We start from the raw sequence: 24,244 nt of genomic DNA, 5'->3' as shown, positions 1-24,244 counted from the left end.
ACCCTGATTTTAGATACATTTTTCATTTGTCTAGTGCCAAAAATAATCAATTTTGTTTTCTTTATATTTCATGATAACTTATTTATATCAAACCAGTTTTTTAATATATTTAAGTCCTTTTCCGCTGTAGTCAGAAGCTGTTCTAGGTTTTTACCTGAGCAATACAGAGTGGTATCATCAGCAAACAATACACATTTTAAGAGTTTGGAAACACTAGATATGTCATTTATATATAATATGAATAATTTAGGGCCCAGCACAGAGCCCTGAGGAACACCACAAGTTACCTTCAACTGCTTAGATTTTACATTGTTGATTTCGATATATTGACATCTGTCATCCAGGTAACCTTTCATCCACTTGCATGCTATCCCTCTTATGCCATATCTCTCTAGTTTATTCATTAATATAGAATGATCAGTTGTATCAAACGCCTTTTTTAAGTCTATAAAAACACCAACAGTATATTCCTTATTGTCTATTGCATTAGATATCCCTTCTACAAGTTCCATCACTGCCATCGAAGTGGACCTTTTCACTCTAAAACCATATTGGTTATCACTTAGGAGATTATGCTTCTCAATATATTTATCAAGTCTATTAACAAATAACTTTTCTAAAATTTTGTGGGAGTAGTGATATTGGCCTATAATTGGTAAACTGACATCTCTCTCCGTTTTTATGGATTGGAATAACTTTTGCTATTTTCATTTGTGAGGGAAACACACCAGTTCGAAAGGACAGGTTACAAATGTATGCGAAAGGTTGCACTATATATTCTATAATACTTTTAACTAATATCATGTCAATACCAAAACAGTCAGTGGACTTTTTATTTTTAAATGTCTTCACAATGTTAATTATTTCTCTATGAGTTACAGGACACATTCTGAGTAATACGTTTATTTATTTATTTATTATTTCTTGACTCTGGAATTTCTTTTGCTAAATTAAATTATTGATCTGTGATGCTTTCTAGTGATTTTCATTAAAGGACAATGTTTTTCATATAGTGAAATTACAGTTGATAAGAATGCATCATACGCACTATTTGAATCTTCATTTGCAAAAACCTCATTCCAATTGTGTTCCTTTAAGTCCACCTGGAGGGCAGCAATGGCTCTTGTTGTTCTATGTTGTATCATATCAAATGTTTGCTTCTTTTGTTTAGTTTTAATCCCAAAATAATTTTGAAAAATTGCAAAAACAGGAAGATGATCGCTTATATCAGTTATAAGAAGTCCACCTACTATTTCATAGTCAATTTTATTTGTGAATATATTATCTATCAATGTAGCTGCATCAATTGTTATTCTACTTGGTTTTATAATTACAGGGAAAGGGGAGTTACTATACATTGTATTGATGAAATCTGTTGTTTTCTGATGTCCATTTGGGTTTAGCAAATCTATATTAAAATCACCACAAATTATTTGCACTTTTTTATCATTTAGGTTGCTAAACATAGCAGCAAGTTTTTCATTGAATGTCTCAAGGCATGATCCTGGTGTCCTATAGATGCAACTTGTAATTATATTGTTAGCTTTTTCAACATGGATTTCAATAGTGACACATTCCAATACGTTATCTATGGTGCTTGACATACATTCAATCAGACTACATTTCAAAACTTTATCTACATATAAAGCAGCGCCGCCTCCTTTTTTTATTCACCCTGTTCATTGTAAATAATTCGTATCCTTCCAGTCCCATTTCACTAACTTTCTCATTATCGAGCCATGTTTCTGATATTGCAATTATATTAAACTTTTTTAACTTACTTAAACATTCTGTAATTTTAGAAAAAAAATTTATACGGGCTTCTACTATTGAAATGTATGACCGACAATGCATTTGCCATTTTAATATTCATATTGAATTGGTCGTCTGTATAGTACTCACAAGTATTATTGTTGTTATTGTAGAAGTGGTTATCTGGGTCAATGTTACTTTCAGGGTCATGCATGTTGTGCTCTGCATAGTTAAACATTTTGAAGTTTGTTTTCTCAGCGTGTGTGACAAAATAACCTCCTTGACAGTCCTTTTCATAATCAAAGTTTTCCTCTTCAATATCGGAGCGTGTGGCATGCTGCGATATGATGGCTCTGAATACTTACATTCTTCGTTTGAAGGAATTTTATCACTTGCTGTTCAAGTGTTTGCAGCTCCTCTACCGGGGCATCTTCACCGTCTTTACCTCCGCCAGCTGTTACTCTGGCGTAGGTTCGGTGTTGATTTATGACTAAATCATCCATTCTTGTGTATTGTTCAAGGTCCTCGATTCGCCGTTCCAAGTCGTCTATTTTCTTGTCCTTCTCCTTTATCAAGTTTTTTAGTTGTTTTATTTCATCCATTAGGTCATGTAACATACCTTGTTGTTTAGCCACTTTGCTCAGACATGAAATTAAGCGTTTTCCTAATCTCCTCCAACTCCTCTTCAACTCCTGGGTTTGCTTTTTTAGGCGGCATTTTGAAAAGGGTGAGATTGGTGTTACCTTGTGATGGCCCATTGAAGTCACTGTCGATTTACTTGTTGGTGCCTTGCTAGAGGAGCCTGGGCCCAGTGGTTGTTGGAGGATCCTGGGCCTAGTGGCTGCTGGAAGAGCCTGGGCCTAGTGGCTGCTGGAGGATCCTGGGCCTAGTGGCTGCAGGAGGGTCCTGGGCCTAGTGGCTGCTGGAAGAGCCTGGGCCTAGTGGTTGTTGGAGGATCCTGGGCCTAGTGGCTGCAGGAGGGTCCTGGGCCTAGTGGCTGCTGGAAGAGCCTGGGCCTAGTGGCTGCTGGAGGATCCTGGGCCTAGTGGCTGCAGGAGGGTCCTGGGCCTAGTGGCTGCTGGAAGAGCCTGGGCCTGGTGGCTGCAGGAGGGTCCTGGGCCTAGTGGCTGCTGCAAGAGCCTGGGCCTAGTGGTTGTTGGAGGATCCTGGGCCTAGTGTCTTAACAGTAAGTGTCTGACTTACTGTTATCACATATGTACATTTTCCCTTTTATGTTGTTTGTTTATGATTGTTTTTTGCTATAACCAGTCTTGCACAATGATAACAGCCTCCTCTACTTTTACTCATAGTGAATCTAATGTCAAAAAATGAGAGAAACAGAGAAATATTTGTATGACTAGCAGTTGTTACTGTATCTTATTAACAGAAAAAAAAAATGTCAGTGCTTCTGTTGTACCTAATAACATGTCGATGGGACTGTGGGTCCAAGTAACACTTAGTGGCTCTCTGCTGTGTGCAACTAATTGCACTTTAGTTCAGTTGTCCCTTATGGTACATCATTCCAACATGTCCTGATGAATCCTCAATAATCCAGAAAAGCAAATCCCAGAAAGTTGATTTCCCTTTGGAGAAAAGATTCAATATTCACCCATCTGACTTCTTCAGACTCAGTTTACTCCATGTTTAATAACAATAATAGCATTACTTACGTCAGCATCATTCATTTCATGATCGTTAATATTAATGATCATGAAGCTGAGGATGGCTTGGAGGAGTAATGAACGATTTCTCCCACTGAAATCCAGCCAATGAGCAGAAGGAGCTTTCTAGGACAATTCCTTTCCCATTATTTTACCCCTCAGTGTTTTGAACACACATACATGTTAAAGTTAACCTCTTGTGTACATTACATACTCTATATTCATCATTTTGAACTATACCCCAGTAGCTTTGCATGATTCACAGTACAAATGCATCTGTATTTATCTTATACTTGGCTTTGGTGCAGCCCCCAGGTCATCCTCTATCTGAAACCAGCAGTATTAGCTTCACTGACTTCATCTTCTAGCCTTTGGTCTGATTGGCTGCCCCAGAAGTCATGTGCTTGGATATTACTCTCCCAGGAAAAACTGCCTTAAACGGAGCCTCAAACTTGAATTCTTGAACTACGTGGATTACTTGCATATTACTTATTGTTGACTTTGATCTTATGTAGGCTGGACTGGTAAAACTCAAATTTCTGTCAGTGTAAGAAGGTTTAACTACACATTTAATCAATGAAATATCTTAATATAAGACAAAAAGCACAAAGTCAACAGTAAATCTTAGTTTTTCTACATGATAAAAAAAAAAGGGTTCTCTAATAAACAAAAGAAACTTGTCAGTAGGACTCTTTGATCTTAAACTGTACCATGTGTGTAAAAATTAAAGAAATTTATCATTTAAATACTTTGTACTGTGAATGGCCATGGGGGAGATTTTTATCAGTAGTAAAAGCTCTAAAACCTGTTAAATTGCAGTCAAAAGTCAGAAATTTATGTCTTCATTCACATTTTCCAAAGCCATCTAATGGACTGGATTGGAAAAAACTTTACCCAAGATCAAAAGACAAGAACACTGACTATTGCTTGCAGAAAGTGTAAAAAAAAAGAAAGAAAAAAAAGATTACATGTTACCTTTGAGTAGAGTTGGCAGGCCACATGATAGAATTTCATCCTGGGCAAAAAAGGGCTGCAGCTGCAGCTCTTGACCATAATACCTCCACAGACACATTTATATGTGGAGAGACATATGCACACCACGGTCTGCTAATATATGTCCCAAACTGTCACTTTGTGCAGAGTACATTTCTTTCCCCGCTGTTCTCTCTGTGCAGGGGTTCATTTCCCAAAATATATTCAGTCTATGACAGAAAGCTCATCTGACATTAACCTCATGAGATTTTTTCCTCACTGGAAGATGTCTTTTTCTGGTTTTACGCTGTCTCAAACAATCAGAGACGCACCTGTGAAAATGCACACATTTTGAAACACAAAGCTACGTAAGACGAACACAGAACATCTTGTACTAGCGCTGGTCTTCCACAGGGAAAGCATTCTTGTTTAACCCCGAGGAAATGTGCAGATTATGTGTGTTGTTCCCATGTGTGCCTTAAACTTGGGGGACGTCCCTTCTCATGGGCAGTATTTGTGCTTATTCTACCCTCTGTGCTTCACTGTTATTTGTAGTTTTTGATGCAGAACTACAAAAGTAAACTTTACTAATGCACAGCAAGAAAGTCCTTGGTTTGAATCCTCGGGCCAGCCATGGGTCTATTTGTGCTAAGTTTACATATTCTCCGTGTGCTACCATGAGTTCTCTCTGGGTGCTCCCACTTCCTCCCACAGTCTAAAAATACACGTTGGGTTCGTTGGTGATTCTAAACTGTCTGCTGGTTTGAATGTAAGTGGCACTTCTATTGCAGGTTAGGCAGAGTCCAGGGTCTAAGCAGGGTACTCTAACTATGTACTATGTACTGTAACTGGATGAGCATTTCACAGATTGATGGATGGATTTTTAATGCATAAAACTGAAACATGGAAGAATAACAAGATCAAGAGCAATGTTAGCAGCTCTACATAAGCTTTCAGAGCCTTGGAACAAATCAGCACTACCATTAGTGCTGATTTAAGAAAAAAAAATCTGCTTTTCTTTTAGTCACATTAAAAAAAACTTGAGCAAATATGACAGCAACTTCAAAGCTTTTTAAAGTGTCACATCCAACCTCAGCAGATTTGTAGCATCATTTGGAAAAAGTGAAACTCAAAAAAGTTAAAGCTATCCAACTAAAACCTGTTTGCACCAGCTTTCACACCTCCACCATGTTCATAATGCAGACTGATGTGCAGTAGGTGTGTATAACCTTATTCTCGCCCTTTTCTGATCCCAGTAACTCAATAAAGTGTGCTTATATAACTCAGATTTGTTCTAATCTTACAAACATGGTGAAGCTAAAGCAAACTGCTAATGTTCAACCTCATGTTTTATGTTGTAGTGTCACATGCTGTCTGTCCTTACATCACAACTCAGTTAAAACCAAAAATATGTCAACATGTTCCAGGTGGGCAACGTGTTCCAGTTGTGGGTAAGTGTATATCAACGTTTCTGAAAGGTGCTCATTATTTCAGGGCATCAACAAAAGCAGGCCTCAGACTGAAAGCATAGGCGCTCCGCTGTGAATGCTGACAGGTAGTTGGTGACACACATGCCTGTGAAGACAGAAGACTTCAATATTGGTTGAGGATTGTGCAAAGTTGAAGGAATAAATCAAGTGCAGTAAATCTCAGGGCGGGAGATGTGCTTATAACTGTCAGCTGATGAATTCTTTAACCTACTGCACCAACTGCTGCTTTCACAGTGTTTTATTTATAAATCGAGGCTTTATCTGGGTTCATCTCCTCTCTGCTTCTCCTCTCTGCTCTCAGTGCTGCAGATTGCTTCAGCGATGTGATTGCAAAAATAGTTGTTGCTGCAATCTGTTGCACATGAATGAAAGGTTTAATTTTCTGAATGTACATATAGTATGTTTAAATAGCAAAAGAATTGTTAACAGGAAAGTCTTTACTGTCTTTTTATTGTTTCTTTGAGTGTCTTCTTTACTTCTATACTTGATGTTTTGCTTCCTATGTTAATTCACCCACTGTGTATCTGCCGCTTGCTTATCTGTCAAAGCACTCTGCTAACTGTCTGTGAAGGTTCTCAGTCATCCAGGTCATCGTAGTCTAGGGAGCTTGGAAAGCAAAGAAAATGGGTGTGGGTCACAATCAGCCAAGGTTTCAGGTGAACCCACAGTGAAACCTAGCCCCACCCTATGATGTGATTTATTGAGGTCAAATGGCCCAGGATGTGAGTGGACGTTAAGGCGTCTGGAAAGGGATCTCAAAACTGGATTATAGATGGCAGACAGTTGGCGTTGTAAGCTAACGCCTCTACCTTAGAGACAGGGTGAGAAGTTCAGCCATCCAGGAGGGGCTCAGAGTAGAGCCGCTGCTCCTCCACATTGAAAGGAGCCAGTTGAGGTGGTTCAGGCATCTGACAACGATGCTCCTTGGCCGCCTCCTGGGTGAGGTGTTCTGGGCATGTCCCACGGGGAGGAGGCTCCAGGGCAGACCCAGGACACACTGGAGAGATTATATCTCTCGGCTGGCCTGGAAACGCCTTGGTGTTCCCCCAGAGAAGCTGGAGGAGGTGGCTGGGAAGAGGGAGGTCTGGGCTTCTCTGCTTAGGTTGCTGCCCCCGACACCCAGCCTCAGATAAGTGGAAGAAGATGGATGGATGGATGTCATTATTGGTCATTATTGAACACCTTTACAAAGTTTTTCTGCAACCTTTTAAGTGCCCAGGCCCACTATTTGGTCTCTGGGTTCCACCAACTGAAAAGCAAAACATAAGTCAAACTCTTCTTGTTTTATTACAAAATTCCTTTTGATGATGGCTAGCCAAGCATCCTTTTGCTTTCAAGAGGTTCCCTTAAAAAGGTTTACATCTTTAAACTTTCATACACTATTGTTTCCTTCTTTCATTAAAGACAAAGTTCCTTGTGCACTCTGCGGCCTCTCCAACTACTTTAAGTCTTCATGGCATGGACTCACCAAGGTGTTGGGAACATTCCAGAGGTTTTTGTCCCCACTGACATGATAGCGTCACACAGCTGCTGCAGATTTGTTAGCTGCACATCCGTGATGGGAATCTCTTCTTCCACCACATCCCAAAGGTGCTCTATTGGATTCAGATCTTTGTGGAAGCCATTTGAGTTCAGTTTTGATCATGTCTACATGTCTAAATGTTCTGGGTTGCTGCCATGATTACCATGACAAATACTTTGCAGCTCAAAGTGCACAACAAAAGGGTTTACTTGGATTATTTTGTCAGTCTGAGCATTAGGCCAGAATCGTGTAGACATTAAGTGCCAAATGTGTAGGTCAGTATTAAAGGTCATGTTGTAATATCCAGCTGAGTCAGGGGCAGCTGTAGGGAGACACAGCTGAGAGACACGCAGCTCACTGAGCAGAACACACACACAGAAACAGTCACTGTAACAACAACATGAAACACACATTCGGGCATGCATGCACAGCCCTATAGCTTACAATGAAAAACAAACTCAGGCTTATGGAGCTAACGCACACACACACATGCAAACACACACTGGGAGACAAAACTAAACAGACAGTGAGAACATGTAGCCCTGGGCTGTTTATGAGTACAAGACAGCACAGGGGTCAGAGGTCAGGGGCACCAGCCACATGTGATAAAAAATGATCATACAACTGGACACAGCTGGATGTGAAAGAAACCATATTATATGACTGCATATAGTGACAGGAAAACAGCTCTACCACCAAACACCAAATGTATTATAACTGTGAAAGTGTTGCAACAGCACCATATAGTGGATGCTTTAATACCACAGAGTAGTGTGCTTGGATATATATGCATAAACTGCAAGTGCCCATAACAATCGATTCAAAGTTAGAGAATGTGAATTTAAGTGCTTCCTGCAAACAAAAACATGCTTTTGTGTTACTGTTAAATCATTTAAATTGTATTTAGTTAGAGTAGAAGCAAATCGCAGTGAGGATACTAAGAATCGACATCAGTTAATACTGCACCTGACACTTTAAATGGGCAATGGGGTGATCCAAATTAAATTTTCATTAGGTCAGAATGGTCAAAAGTTAGTGTGTGATACAGCAACATAATATACAAAGTTTTATTTGGATTTTCCAAAGGCTGCACTCACACTTTGACCAGTTGTATATGCTTTACTTTTAACAGCCTCTGCTAATTGCTGGTATGAAATGTTTTGATGGGATCTACAAAACTTCTGGCAGGATTAGCTTATTTAATAAACACCATTAAGCACCAAAGATGGCCGATAAGTCCAAGCTGCAAAACAGCTCGGCTTAAGAGGCACTTGAAAAGAAGACCTTAGTATATTTTTGAAGAAGAACAAGAAGAATGTGTGAAGCTAAGATAGCTTTAATGCACACATAAGAGGGTGTGCATTATTATGACTCTCTCTGGCAAGATAGGAAGCGAAAAGCAGCACTATTTATGAATGTTAAGTGTCATTCACTGACTAATATCAGTATTTGCCCAATGTGACAACTGCTCTTAAAGATGTTATTGTAAATATTGTATAGGTAAAGTCCAGGTCACACAGTGTTATGTATGAAATTTTCAACAGGAAAGGCTGGAAAAACTCTGAAATTGTCACTATTTTATTACTTTTATTACAATTTTCCATGTCTAATTACTACATTGTAATATTTTCCATTGTAATATTTTCCATTGTAATATTTTTTTCTGGCAAATACTTTTTGCCAGAAAAACCCAAATACTTCATAAGACTGATCTGCATGCAATGGTGTCTCCAGAATTTTTTCATAGGGGTGGGCATATGGGGCGGATGAACACCAGGTACCTTTCAGAGACAGGTCGCCTCGCCTCTGTCAGTGCGCCCCAGGGCAGCTGTGGCTACAACGTAGCTTGTCATCACCAGTGTGTGAATGTGTGTCCAAATGGGTGAATGACTGAATGTAGTGTAAAGCGCTTTGGGGTCCATAGGGACTACGTAAAGCGCTATACAAATACAGGCCATTTACCATACATCGCTTCTAAACCAGCCAAGTAGAGCTTACAGAGCTCATGGAAGGAACTCTGAAAATAGCTCTGGTTGCCTGAGGTTTATATTAAAGGAGTTTAATGCTGTTATGCTACATGCAAACCTTTTTCTAGCAGGACTACAATTTATTAAAATACAAATTTTATTTATGTTTTCATATGAGGCCGAATATCTTTTGTAATCGGCTGTTATTTCTTTTTGTTGACCAAATTATTTTTGAATAGAAGAAAGAATAGAAGAGGTGGAGCAGCGCCCTCTAGTGGATTATTTCTCCTTCAGTGGATAATTTTTAGCAAGCAGTCACTAACGCCAAGCTCAAATTTGCCAACGGTAAGTGAAATTAAATAAGACTATAGTCAAGCCAAAAGCCTTAGATTCTTATTTAAGGAAAGGAAAATGTGTTGAACTGGGTTTTTAAAAAAATTAATTTAAATATTTGCATGGGACGCAACCCTCGAACTGGAACCTAATGCACCACTTAAGTCTGGCCACAAGATGGTGGCAGCTCCACGACCTTATAATGGATTTTCATAGAAAGTCCGTAATTACTGTATCTGTGTTTGCTTTTTATTTCGAGTCAATGTCCTAAATCAAAGAAATTAGACGTGATAATACGTCTGAGGCATGCGTATTCTGAATGTGTCTGGGTTTTATTTTCTTTTAAAGTGACTCTGATTGGCTTTAAAGTGGGTAAAGTACTATTTCATCGCCACATTAGAGGAAAATAAGTCAGAATAAGGGGGAGTTTCTGCTTTCTGCTCTGCTTTTATTAGTCTTGGATCCTCCTCCTCCCTTAGATCTAACACATGTAGCCACTTTGCAAAAACTTGAAGACGTCAGAAAGGCGGGCATTTCCCCTCTATATATTCCTCAGAGCTGCATCCCATCCTGCTACTCAGTTCAACCTGGAAAGCACTGGCAGGCGTCCTTTTTTTGTTTTTGTTTTTTTGCGCTTAGCAGCATGGAAGTGACCAAAGGAGAGGACGGGTCGGCGGAACAGGCAGCGTCTTTATTTGGGACACGAGAGGTGGAGAGTCAGAGGAGCATGAATGAGAATAAAAGGAGTACCCGCCGTAAAATCATTATTGGGGTATGTTCAGTTGCACTTTGGCAGCATGGAGGGCAACTTTGAGCGATTGACTTCGCTGTGTGAAAGTCACACATTATAGTTAATGTATTTGTCTGAGCTCCTGCCACTCATATTACTGCATGGTCTTAAATGTGACTTTTAAATTGGGAAGCCCTTAAAGTGTCAGGGACACTATTATTATAGATGATATTATTGATTAATAAGTAGCTGCTGTCTTTTGTCCTCTAGAAGAAATACTGGGGGGAAAAAATCATCTGTCCCTGTTTGAAATGAAGAGATGTCCATCTTTTTTCTTTTGTCTCATAATTGCAAACTGGATTCTGGGGTTTAAAAAACATTTGAAGGCGTCATTTTGGGCCCTGTTGAGTAGTCCTTTTTTTTTTTTTTTAATGTATAATTTTTGTCAAACATTAGACAGTTAACCCAACTGGCACTGTGTGATGTTTAACTAGGGGAAGAGAACCATCGTCAGGGATCAAAAACCACATCCTCGGGTCAGCATTTCTGCACTGTTTACTCACACTGTCATTAATTCACAGCTGCCACACAGACGAGACTGTCAGTGTTGCCAGCGTGAACGTGGAAACTAAATGTTTTCACTCCACTGCAAACAGACACGGGCCAGCAGGCTCTCTGCAGGTGGACAAGACCTGCAGTTGTTAGTGTGAAGCAGGGCTGGGTGGAGCTCTGACCCCACAACGTTGACTCTGATCCAAAGTGTCGTTTCAGCAAAATACTGGGTGTATTCAGGCAGCTGGAAAATGAGTCGTCCTGCCAGCGCTTTGTTTTGATGTAGTTTTAGTGGTTCTAGATGTTACCGTGCAGAGGCACAGGTAGTAGCTGAAGTTGTTTATAACTATAATTATTTATAACGTTGACTAATTGGGCAATTAGTTTCTCACATAATTGAGCAATATTTGTTTTACTCTAATGCAAGACTGTTCAACAAACAGACAGGCACAGTGCTGTGATAGTCAGCACTGATGAAGATGTGTGTTGGGTTGATTGGCAGTTCCTGAGATAAACTAGCTATCTGTGCAAAGTGTAACATACCTCTAACTTTTATGAAATGTGTGGTAGGCTCCAGCACCCCGCCCAAGAACCTGAATTAAACAGTGAAAGAAGGTGGATGTGGACGTTTGTCACGGCTTGGCCTGTTCTTCTTGTGCTACCATCAAGAACAGACTCATTTAAACCGGCCCATCTTGACCCTGGACTCTCTTACAAAACACATTGTTAATTTTAAGATTCTGACTTGATCAATAATCTTCAGTGTCCAGTAACATCCCCACATCTGGGCCAGTAGATCAAAACTTTGGTAGCGCTTTAAGGTGTAATCTGTAATAATGTAGCATTGGTAAATATGTATATTGAATTATTAGTCTAAATCTGAAAAATAATAACTTAAAGGTTTAAAAATATGTCGACCAAAAGACAGGCTGTGCGAACTTTGACGCAATACTTGGCTATCTCCATCACTGGCAGGAATGGACATTTTAATCTGCTGGGTCTGTTCTTTGTTTTCCCCAGAACAGTATTTTTATCACAGAAGGAACGTCTCAGAAAACAACAGCAGCTTTTATTGTTCACAGCTCCTCGGGGCATTGAAACTAACCACACTTAGTCTTTGTGGAGGCTAAATCTGGAGTGTGTTTCAGTCTTTACAGAAAAAAATATAATTGAAGCAATTGTAAAGAAAAATACCGTTATGTTTTATGGACTTGTTTTATATTGCTGCGGTCATAGTCATATCAGAAAAACATGTTTCTTGCTGTAATATAGTGAAATAAATTGTGATTTTTTTTAAGTTGGAAGTGGAAAGTTAAACATGTCTGGAATGTTCGTGATCTCCTTCATCACTGAGGCATAAACTGCATGTCAAAGAAGTCATTTGAGAATGTGCGCATCCTTTCAGCTATTCACTTGCGACCTTCAGCTCGACACCACAATAACCAGATGCTGTCTGCTTTGTACCAATTAGACACACACAAGGTCTCATTTTTAAGGTCCACGACAATTCGGACAATAGCATGACTTTGTAGTTTCGCCTCTGTACACTACCACAGTGGATTTTAAATTAAACCAATCAAGATGTGTTTTAAGTGCAGATTGTAAGCTTTAGTTCAATGGGTTTACCAGAAAATGGTGCAGTAACTACTTTGCAATACATCCCTAATGTCTTAAAACCCCAAAATAACTCAAAAATAAGTAAAAGCTCAATCTTGAGTACCCACTAACACTTTATGACAATGAATAATAAAGTGAATGTCTACCACTCCTTCACCAGATAGATCTGTTCAAACTCCACCCACCTTAAACTGTTTTTTCTATGGTAGTTCCTCTTTTGCCCTGCTGCCTGAGAAGCTAGATTGCTTCAGTTGTGCAGTTGTGCACCTGATTAACACAGAAAAGTAGCAGAGTTGTTGTTTTTTTTTTTTGGATCAAGGATCCAGGCTTATGCGAGAGCAGCTTGTCATATCTACCATATCTTTCAGCTTTGTGCATGTCATAAGGCCACACATGATGGCAGTTTGATGTGTAGCCCTTAGCTTTTGTGTCTAAGTCCACCCCTGAACTAGAATGACACTTCCCTAGAAAGAGTTTTTGTGTCTTTGGATAGCCTTTTTTTGATGTCCACTTCGAAGATGACTTTCATCTGTAGTTTAATTTCAGAACCTTTACATCATTCTCTTGTAGACAATGGAAAATGAGTGGTGGTCATGGTGGGGGGTCTGAATAAATATTAAAGCGTGTTTCAGGCAGCCCAGTAGGTTTCCACCAGACAGTCTGTTTACTTTCACAACCCACAGAGACCCCGTCTTTAAGCATTTCTGTGAAGCCCATCCAAGTTTACAGTTTTTTTCACCTATAGCTGGGGAAAATAAGTGCACGTACCCAGACACCAAATACAGCAGTGCGTTTTCATACCTGTATAGGAATTCCAGCTCTTGTGAATCACACTAAGTAGATTACTCCTGCTGTACTGCTGTAGCTTTCTAGCTTGGGAGGATCGGACTAGTTTTGGCTTGAGGATTTGTTTGTTTAAACTGTAAATCCTCTGTAAAATCTTTCCTCCAGGAAGAATTTATGTTTTTCCACTTTAAGCCTGTTTTTTTGAACTTTTTAGTTTAGCTTTTTCCCCCTTTCAGTTAAAAGTAATAGACTACAGAAACAGTGTGAAAAGATTAAAAACGTATCAGTTCTGAGAGGAAATTAGACTCTTTGTGCCAGCAAAAAGTGACACCAGAGAACAAGAGACTTGCTTTAAACTATGACTTGTGTTGTGCTAAGGAAATATTTGCAGCTGCGTTCCCAGCAGAGAGGTGATAAGATGGTCATAGGAATAAAAGGAGATGAGCCATAACGCACTTACATATTATACTCTTTAAAAACTGTGATTGCAAGGCACAATTTTACCAGAATAATAAATATTAAAATCTGGCGACACATTTAAAATGAAGATTTGTAATGCCATAATGAGTAACTGGCCTGGTTTGGGGCATTGCAGACGGTTCAAAAATCAGCATCCGTGATAACCCTGGTAAACACTGTCATTTCTAAGTAAAGTAATCTTTGAAACACCCATCTAATTACAAACCACTCGCCCCCAGGGAGCTGCTGTCCTGGGGCAGAAAGGTTGTGATTTTTAAAAAAACAAACAAAAACAATTCTGGATCACTACTTCCAACTGCAGAGAGCTGAGACTAATATATAGACAGATGGAGATGGTGTGGAAATTGTTAAAATCAACAGTTGAGCCTGTGAGGATACAGATGGAAGTCTCGGTGGACGGTAGAAGGATAACTGAATAAAGCAACGTATCTAAACCTCTTCAGCTGCAGTAATGGAGTAGGGCTTTGAGCTAAAAGCTAATGTAAGCATAATTAGAAGTATACAGAAAACAATAGCATGGTGATCGAGTAGTGTTTGCCACCCTAGTGTAATTCAACAGGTCCCAAATGCCAATTCTTAACAGTAAAAAAGTAACAAAGTTGCATAAGACATGTACATTTTTATTTTAACTTGGAGACGTCAAACTCTATATGTTTTTTCTTTTTTTCTTTTCTTTTTTTTACATGATTATAGTTTAGTAACAATGCACACAGAGTTGTAATCCGATCAGGGGTTTTCCCCCTGTTGGACGAGGATCTGGGGAAAAATAGCATGCTGTCTCTGGTGCGTAAAGTGTAAATAAACGATTCAATAAAATAATTTTTTCCAGACACAGTTTTTAAACGGAATTGAAGACAGTGAAGTACAGAGAAACACTGAGCCCGTTTGTTCTTGACCGTCTCGTAGCTTGGCTGTTTTTGTGATTCTCAGTCTGCATCTGCAGCTGCATCACATTTTTTGAAAAGAAAACTTGGAAATTTAAGAGGATCATGCGAGTCAGCTGGGTTCCTCTGCGAACTGTGGATACAACAAATTTATTCATGATCGGTCCATTAATATTATTTTAAGAGCCTGTAATGTCAGCCTCGTGTTAGTGATGCTAAGAGGCAAAATAACAGCATGATTTAGTCATTAGGTGAAGAGGATCCCATCTAATACTTGCTGTACAACAGCCAACACTGCTCTCTCTAGAGCTGAAGCTTTGAGTGTGGACGTGATTTAGTTTTGTTAATTTGTGTCTTCTCTTGAGAGAGACGAGATTTTGTAGTGCTTGAACCTTTTTCTTTTCTCAAAGTTCAAATAGTTCAAAATAAACAATGTGAAATTAGTGGCTGCTATCTCTAACAGCTTTAACAAACATCTTGCCATTTTATCTTCTGGGTTATAGGTTCTGCTGCTGTGTTTACTGGTGGTTATCCTGGCTGTGGTGATTTTTCTGAGAAAGGAGAAAGGATCAGGTAAGATTGACTGTTTTAATTAACCAGCATTAAATTAATGTACATTTCACCTCCTCATTTTCATAATTCTTGCCCAATGGCTGTTGGAAAAGTCCCCAATCCCCCTCCCCCATCCCTCTTCCCCCTTCATGATTTGTGCTTCATTTATAGCATATTTTTCATTCAGCTTGGATTACATTTAAATTTTAAAGAAACTGTTTTGCCTCTGGTATAATGTTGGCCTGGTCACCTTGGATTGCGCCAAGTGAGCCTGGGACTGGCTATATTCCATAGTACTAATAGAATTTATTTATTTAACACCCCTGTTTCTCATCAAACAGCTTTATGCATGTTCTTGTGGTTTAATAAACAAGTTAAGTGTATCTTCTTCCTCAAAACAGCAAAAACAGTTTTAAGAAAAGCTACATTTCTTCACTGCCACGTTTGATTGCTTGCAGTCCCTCTTCCTTTGGTTGGTGCATATCCAGACATATTGCTGCTGCAGCTGTCAATAAGTGGTACAAGATGAAAATATTAGCGGGACTTCGTGTCACTGCAACACACATGTGCATCCTTCTGCGCAGGAAACAAAACAACAATCCGCATAAGTCTGTTACTGCAGGATATCTTTGAATTTTACTTTAGTAGATATATAGTCTGTGAAGTGCTGGTGTTGGAAATGTGAAGAATGTCAATACAGACCTCAGCGCCCTGTATTCACGAGGATTTCAATTGCTTTTCCTAATGAATTCTCAGAGTTGACCTTCGAAATGCAGCTGTCAAAGTGCTGACCTGCTTTTTCTTTCACTCACATGTAAATCTGTGTAGTACCACATTAATACATTTTCTGTCTGAGCTTTGTCTAAGTCATGGTTTTCACTCCTCATGGACAGTGAATAGAGTGCTTTGGCTACAAGAGCGTGAGACAGATTATCTCAGGTTACATTTCTGGCATTTATTCAGCGAGAACTCATTTGGTGCGGTTGTCACTTGGTAAAATAACAATCAAGGCTCCACACTCTTGTGTATAGCACCTAACATCCCGCTGCAGATCCTCCAGAAACTTGAGACTTGAAGTATTTAGAGGAGCAGTAGAGAAGGATAAAGTTACCAACCAGGCAGCAAAAGAGAGACAGAGAGGTGAAAGTTAACCCCCAAGACGCCGCATAGGTTGAGCGTATGTTTTTGTCAGGGTGGTGCAGGCTAGTTTTTTCTGTCCATGGTTGCAAAACAAGTCGTAAATACCCTCTTAAGTGACAGAGGAATGTTTTCTGCAGCTATAGATTCGCCCCAGTTAGACGTGGGCAGCAGTGTCAGTACGCTCTTTGTTGAAAACCACCATGCCAAAACGCTCCTCCAATTTAGGGGGCAGCGGCGATGACTGTGGGCAGCAGTCCCCAGCCTGGGTGGGGTCCTCTCTCTCCTGTGGCATTTCCCTTTAACTTGCACTCTATTTTCTCCTCAGTTAACATAAAACCTTTCGATTACTTGTCGATTACTCACCATAGAAAGCCGTCTCCTGAGACAGAGCATCCCCGTGTTAAGTCCAAACCACATAGCTGGCCCCGACGCAGCGAGGAGAGGATTTTTCACCCATGCGCTAAGGCTCCCTCTGTCATATGCCCTGTCAGTACAGCAGGAAACTTGATGGATGCATAAGGAAGGCAGATGTTTAAAAGGTTAAAGAGGTGACCCAAAATATCCTGCTTGGTGATGCCTTGCCTGTGGGAAAGTCCTTGAGTAAGGAAGGTTTCTTATCAACCTGTGCAGACCGTTACAACATTTGAGGGCGTATTCTCAGTTCGCATTTGATTACAACAACTAGAATAAATGTTATGATTGTTTTACTGTCTATTGTCTTTCCCAAACTAAGTGCTGCTTTTGTTTTCTAACAGCTCCAGGAAGCAGCACTTATATTTGGTTTTTTCTGTTATACATGTCTCTACATAACACAGGAAGGAAGTGCTGTTCTTGCAGCTCTCTCTTAGATAATCATATATTACTGATGCATAAACAACAGTATTGTATTAGCCTCTCTCACAGCAGAAAGAGCAAGTGACGGCTTTTTTCCTTTGTGTTTTTTGTTGTTTTGGGAGGACCAACCTTCCTCTTCACGGAGCTGCTAAGACACCGTGCCTGGGATTACCGTAATAACCCTAATATCACTGAAAAGCGCAGAGTCGCTGTTTTCAGGAACCGTTGCAATTATTTCAATCAAGCAAATGGTTCAGGAGTTACGGGAGTTGCAGATATTGAAAAGAGGGTTACAAAACACCTGTCTGATGCCAGCGACAGGTTAGGCTTGAGAGAGTTAAAAGAACAGCAACAAATGGAACATGTAAAAATATGTAAAACCCAAATCCACCCATCAAAAGAATAACCTAATAGTTGTGTGTCTTTGATACAGACCCTCTCATTAGTAAATGCATCAAGTAGGCACAATAAGAGCTCTAATGAAAATGAGGCTCATTTCTTCTGGGGTGTCATAATAACCATGAATTGAGGATAACGAGACGGGATAAACGCCGTCACCAGTCTGTCACAAGGCTAACACAGAGAGGAAAACAGTCTTACATTCCCATCCTACAGCCCATTTAAAATCAAATTAACATGCATGACTTCGATCAGTTGGTGGAAACCCATGCAGGCTCCTGCAGAACACTTAAACAGCCAACAGCAAGATTCAAACCTGGAGTCTTTTTCCTGACTGGTGTCATTATCCAACACGACAGACATGAAGTGAAACTGTGATATCATGAAAGCCCTGTTATGTAAGGAAACAGCTGAGGGCTAAAAAGGTTGCACTGAATGCAGTCTGTACTGTTGTGTTCACAGGTTATGTAGTTCCCCAGGTTACAATGTGTTATGTTTCACTTCTTTGTTTCCAAGATTGTTTCTATGGTGATCTCATCTTCTCCGAGGCAAAATGAAAGCGTAGCATGTGTTCTGTCTCGAAATGCTTCCGGTCTTCTTGTAAATGTGGATGAAAAAGTAATGTCACTTTGCACTTACACATCCTCTTCACTGGTAGTCAAATTATTCAACAGTGCCATTTAAAGGGTGAACTTGACAGATTGCTTTAGTTGCTGTCCACCAAATGGGATCATATTATATCCTCAAAGCTTGTCAGGTGATGTCCTTTTGTGGTTTAACATAGATTCCGTTATTTATATGAAAGGTTTTAAAATCTGTAAGAGTTTAAACTGAGGATCTAAGTGGTTGTCAAAACAGTTCTAGTAACTTACCTTCCAAGGTCACTGTGTCATGTTAATATATATTATTTATTGACATTTGCTTTAACCCAAAAAGTGTGCTGAAATTAAATAGAAAACCTCAATTTTCCTTAGTAACACAGTTCTTTTCTCACAGGAGGGGAAGTCTGGATGAAAGGGCCCTTTCAGGAAGTCAGTCAGCCACAGTGTCCTTCTGGGTAATATAATACTTTTGTTTGGCTTCAGCAATGTGAAAACAGATTTACTTTTCATAAAATTGAATGCACAAATTCCACCTGGACTCCTTTGGATTACATCAGCTCTGGTCCTCCTCTGTCTGAATCCTAAGTTGTAACATATCACAGATCTGAAAGTGGAACTATTTAATCATATCACCCACATTTTCCCTGAGAAGAAACCATTGTTCACTGTTAGCAAACATTATCAACATACAAAGCAGGCTAGAGTTTCCTTTCTGTCACCCTCTGGTTGCTTACCCAGCTAACGTCCATATTTTTTATCTTGTAAATAGCTGAATCACGGCTTGTTTTCTCCTAGTGGTGTTGCTTTATTGGGGAAAAAGTAACTGTCTCTATGGAAACTGGGGTAATGGCCGAGTAATCAGGCATGTGTTGATGAGTTGTGTCTGTGTGTTTGCACGAGAGCGTGGTCACATGTTTGTGTTTCTGTCTTGGCGAGGGAGTAACCTCAGACAGACGCGTCAGACTGTGGAAAAATGGTCCTGCGGCTCCAGATGAAGCTATTTTAGTTTGAAAAATACAATAAGACACACAAATGTCTATTTATATGAGTGTTGTTTTTTATTGTTTCTATGGATACACCACACTTTTACTTTCCTGACAGGTTGGCAAAATCTTTCTTATGATTATTTTGGTTACTAGCATATTGCTGCTAGTTTGAATGGGTGTGATGGGCTTGCTCTCGGAGCTATTGTAAAACTTTTAAAAGTGACATGCAAACCGGAAATGGAGAAAGTTTGCCTTCAGCATAAAAGTTCTACCATAGTGCTGCAGTTTCAAAAAGCACATATTTTACTTTGAAGTTGAACCTTCCCTATTTCCACTTAGCGTCACTTTTACACATTTTACAACTACACAGCTAATACCAGTAATAGACGACCAGTACACAAACTGGCCAGTGTTATGTTTTTCAGGGGAGTTTTCTGGCTTTATTGTGAAGCACTCTGTGATTTTTATCTGTGAAACATGCTTTATAAATCAGAGGCAGACAAATTTTAAACTATGTCCGCATGATGTCACATGAAAACCCTCAATAAACTGCTTTAATTGTATCTATTTTTATATGATTTTCTGAATTCTATTGATGATTTTATTCTACATTTACAATAAAAAATGAAAGACATTTTCATATTTGCAACTCTACAGAAAATCATAACCAACTCTTCCTTCTCCAGGTCTGTTTCACAACTTTTAGCTTGTTTTGGTTTAATGCCAGCGCTGCTACATAGTACAGCGCATTCAGCCACAGGTCTAATTCTTGCTCTCAGTGGCTTGACACCAAAGCAATGTTAAAGGGCAGACATTCTAAGAAAGGGACATGATGTTGAAAGACTTCTGAACTGAAAGGAAACCGATAGGAGGACAGAAGATGATTGAAATGTCACAGATGGAAAAGTAAAGTCAGTTAAATTTTCATTTGTCTTAAATTTGGTTCAGTTTTTATGTTTCAGTGAGCTATGATATGAAAGTTGATTTAAAAAATGCTTCGAAATGACTGACTGTAGCCATTTCAAGATGCTGTTGTGTGATTAGACTTGCTTATAGAAAAACTTGGCACTAGAAGGAGCGGAAAGATGACTCCAGATTATTAATGATAAACACAGGTCAGCGTCCCCTTAGAGAATGTATTTATCAGATGTTTTTCCTGTCCAGATTTTCAAAGCCTCCTCTCATCCTGGTGTCTTTGGACGGTTTCCGGGCAGCGTATCTGAAAGAACATGCGAGTCACATGCCTGTTATCAGCAAGTTACGTAAGTCAAAAACATCGCCTGTCTCACAGTTCTTTACGATTTACAGCTCAAGGTAACAATGTGACTTTGTTACATTGCAGGAAATAATGGAACTACAACACCATACCTGAGGCCTGTTTATCCCACAAAGACCTTTCCCAACCACTACACCATTGTGACTGTGAGTGTTTTTTGTTCATTGAGAAATACAAACAGGTTTGCTGGGCAACAGTGTTTGGTCAGTGATGATGAATAACTCATGTTGTGTAAGGATGTATTTGTAATTTGTAACTGTTCCAATGAACTTTAGAGCAGTTTTGTGTGCAGTTTGAATGTGATCTGACCAACCCAATTACCTGGGGCACTTACTACAAAGCACGTTCAACATACCCACATGACATTACTGGTTATTCATTTCCCAGGATTTCTTAATCTGCCAATAATCTAGCAGTGATTAAGAAACCCAGTATATGGTCATATAAGACATGGTTTTTGTAGCATATGACAAGTCTACTGGGAGCAGATGGCATATTTTACTAAGAGAAAACTACACAGCCAAAGCCAGCAGCATGTAAGTCAGCATGATAGGAAAAGCACCTAGTAGTTACAGTTAGGCTACGTTCACACTGCAGGCAAAAGCGCATCAAATCTGATTTTTTTGACCCTATGCGACCCATATCCGATCATGGTATGACAGTGTGAACGGCACAAATCCGATATTTTCAAATCCGATCTGGGTCACTTTCGTATGTGGTACTGAATCCAATGTTTTAGAAAGCGACTGCTGTGAACGGTCATGTCGCATTAAATCCATCTTTTACGTCACTGACACAAGACAGACGCCAATTATCAGCGCCCGAGAAGACAACGCGAACGCTTCCTGGCCATCCAGTGTAGATGTCAGTGAAACTGTTGGGAAGACAACGTAAACATTTTATTTGTACTGTATAATCTGCAGATTCTGACAGAAATCTGCAACTATCCTTTGAAGCACCGCTCCTATCTAAAAGAGCAATAAGGATCATTATTAGGTTATTTACATTATTATGTAAATAACAAAATAACTTAAAGCAAAAATTGGGAAACGTAAAGCCCGAAGTCTTTATATTAAGGGCCATCAGTCAAACAATACTGTTTGGTCTAGATCTAAACGGAACACGTTGTTTGTGACGTCTTCTTTTGCGCATGCGGGCCGCTTTGAGCGTTCACACTAGAGCACGTTTGCTGTCGCATTTTATTTGTAGTGTGAACAAGCAGACAAAAAAAATCGGATTTGATCAAAAAATCGGATCTGAGCATTACGACCTGCAGTGTGAACGTAGCCTTAGAGTCCTGAATAAAGGTGTGAATGTGCCTTTAGTATGCCTCGGTTTCAGTGGTCAGTGAACTGAAAGGGATTATTCTCTATATATGTAAAGTGGGCATGAAACACTTGATGTATAAAGGTTAATTTACACTACCCCTGCTCTCAAAAACTGAAAAGATGTAACACTGTATGTGTAGCTGGATTTAAGAAACCTGTGATGTTGGAAAATGTCTGGCTGTGTTGGGAAAAGACAGACTAGTTTAATGCATAAAATACGGCTGATTGATCTGAAGGCTCTCCTCCACACAGTGCTCATTCATAAAATGCTTTACAAACCCAAACATTACAGCTAACAGCTGGATTTTCCCATTTGAGTCCAGCTAGCCAAACAACAAAGAGGCAGTGAAAGTGAAAAGTATAAATTTAGTTTTAACATAAAACTCTTTGTTGCAGTCAGAGGCAGCACAAAAGTGATCACTTGAAACAGATTTTTAGTTTTAGTCACCTTGCTTTCCATTGAGTTATCGGTTCTGTAACTAGTTAGCTAACATAAACTAATGTAAGTCTATTGACTACAAGAAACCAACCAATCCGGTGACGTTACGCTCTGTACTGAAAGATTATAAACATGTCTTAAAAATAGGATTTCTTAAATCTTGCTTCACAGACAGTTTTACATCTGTGTCAGTTTTTGAGATGATGATGTAAATTGATAATGATGTAAATTAGCCTTTATAAATGAAGTGTTTCATGTCCACTTTAAAGTTAGGAAAGAAAGCTATAAAAATAACTGGTTTAGTTAATAGACTTATTCCAGGATTATACTTGTTTGTGAACGCGGAAACCGTGACTAAGTAGTTATTGTTATTAAACTTTTTTCAGTTGTGCTTGAAGCCAAGTACTTAGGGCCCCACTCACAGAAGCCTGGACACCGGTCAGTGACACCCCCTCTCTGTTTAGTTTGGTTGCTAGCAGATGTGACTGAGAATAAAGTAGCAAAACATAAATTTTTTTTTGTTTGTTTGCTTGTTTGTTTTGGGGGGGGGGGGAGGGTTGCCTGTCCCATTTGGATCTTTAGCCATCAGAATTATTGTCTGAAGGCCAAGAAAGATGCCTAGCAGATTTACTTTACCAAGTGCATCATCATGGCCTTGCCATATTGGTCCATTTAATTGACCTTTATTATTATTATGTATCTATTTTATTTTATTTTCAATTGTTACAGACAGAACAGACATTTAGAGTAAGAGAAGCTCAAACTCTAAATCTGTTTGTAAAGAAGTGTAAACATCCTGCTTTTTCTAAAATGACACTTCCACAGGATGGTAGGAATGGTTGAGACCTAATGGCTTACATTCGTACGGAGAACAACTCCAGCAAGACGCTTATAACGTTGACTCCACCTTTATTGGTTGAAATCAGACACTGCAATTAAGATAAACTGCTGTGGTTACTTGTAATATTTGGGGTTGAAAGATGGTGAGAGAAGAGGTAATCACCTTTAAATCCCTGCAGCCACAGAATCAAAGCAGTTCATTGTGACTTGGTTTATCTTATCTCTATTCCTGCAGGGTCTTTATCCCGAGTCTCATGGGATTGTGGACAACAAGATGTACGATGTGAAACAAAATGCTTTCTTCAGCTTGAAAACGGATGAGAAATTGAACCCCCAGTGGTATCAAGGAGAACCAGTAAGTGAATCTGTTGTGTAGAAAGGTGGTAAATTAGTACAGCAAAGCTCAGGCTCATAGAGGCCAAAAGTAAAACCTGCTAATAACAAATCCTTTTAAGGAAATTTAGGTTCTGTTGAACATGGCCACAAAAATGTAGCTCTCGGGAATACTGTTTATTTCACACATCTGAGAATCCCAGTTAGACAGTGTTGTTCATAGTCCTGCAAAAGTCAGCGCACTAGTCATGTGTTAGAAATAGAAATACTGTGTTCATCACAATGTAATTTGCTTTCTATGAACGACACAAGTCAGTCAGCAAGTTTGATTGTTGAGAATCGGTTCTCCCTGTAAGGAGTTTCTTGATTATAATTATGGATTGAGCTCGTAATAAGTGACAGCTTGTGAGGGCTGCGTGTGGTGCTTGTTTAGATGCTTAGTGGTTTTCATTTAAATGAGAGGCCTCTTAAATCTCATTTCTCAAGTGTGTGACAAAGTGCTCTTCTTGAAATTACACAATTCAGCTGCAATATGGCTTTTCAGGAGGGAAGAAGAGATGGATGACCCCTGTCAAGCAATTTAGTCTGTAGGAATGAATTCTTTCATAATGACTTTTGAACCAATACAGCTAAGTGCATCAGCCAAATGTTTAGGAGACAGCTGCATAACTAATACATCTACCTGCAGATCTAATGGGTATTCATTTAGAATAAAATCCTACTCTTAGGTTGCCTTCTGACTTGACAGGGCTGTGAGGGATTACGCTTT

At 39.4% G+C, this 24,244-nt stretch overlaps 1 protein-coding gene across 1 annotated transcript in view; it reads left to right on the top strand.

The window, feature by feature from the left end:
* The first annotated feature begins 10,223 nt into the window (after positions 1-10,223).
* The window catches only part of enpp1 (ectonucleotide pyrophosphatase/phosphodiesterase 1), a 37,084-nt gene continuing 23,063 nt past the window's right edge, over positions 10,224-24,244 (top strand). Inside the window, exons 1-6 of the mRNA XM_004550428.5 lie at positions 10,224-10,469; positions 15,250-15,319; positions 18,668-18,728; positions 20,424-20,521; positions 20,602-20,681; positions 23,378-23,497. Of these exons, the coding sequence (XP_004550485.1) occupies positions 10,341-10,469; positions 15,250-15,319; positions 18,668-18,728; positions 20,424-20,521; positions 20,602-20,681; positions 23,378-23,497 (558 nt within the window). The 5' untranslated portion in view covers positions 10,224-10,340. The remainder of the gene's footprint in view (positions 10,470-15,249; positions 15,320-18,667; positions 18,729-20,423; positions 20,522-20,601; positions 20,682-23,377; positions 23,498-24,244) is intronic.

The sequence above is a fragment of the Maylandia zebra genome, linkage group LG15 (genome assembly GCF_041146795.1).
Source record: "Maylandia zebra isolate NMK-2024a linkage group LG15, Mzebra_GT3a, whole genome shotgun sequence".
Taxonomy (NCBI): domain Eukaryota; kingdom Metazoa; phylum Chordata; class Actinopteri; order Cichliformes; family Cichlidae; genus Maylandia; species Maylandia zebra.
This window is presented reverse-complemented; position numbering and strand designations above follow the sequence as displayed.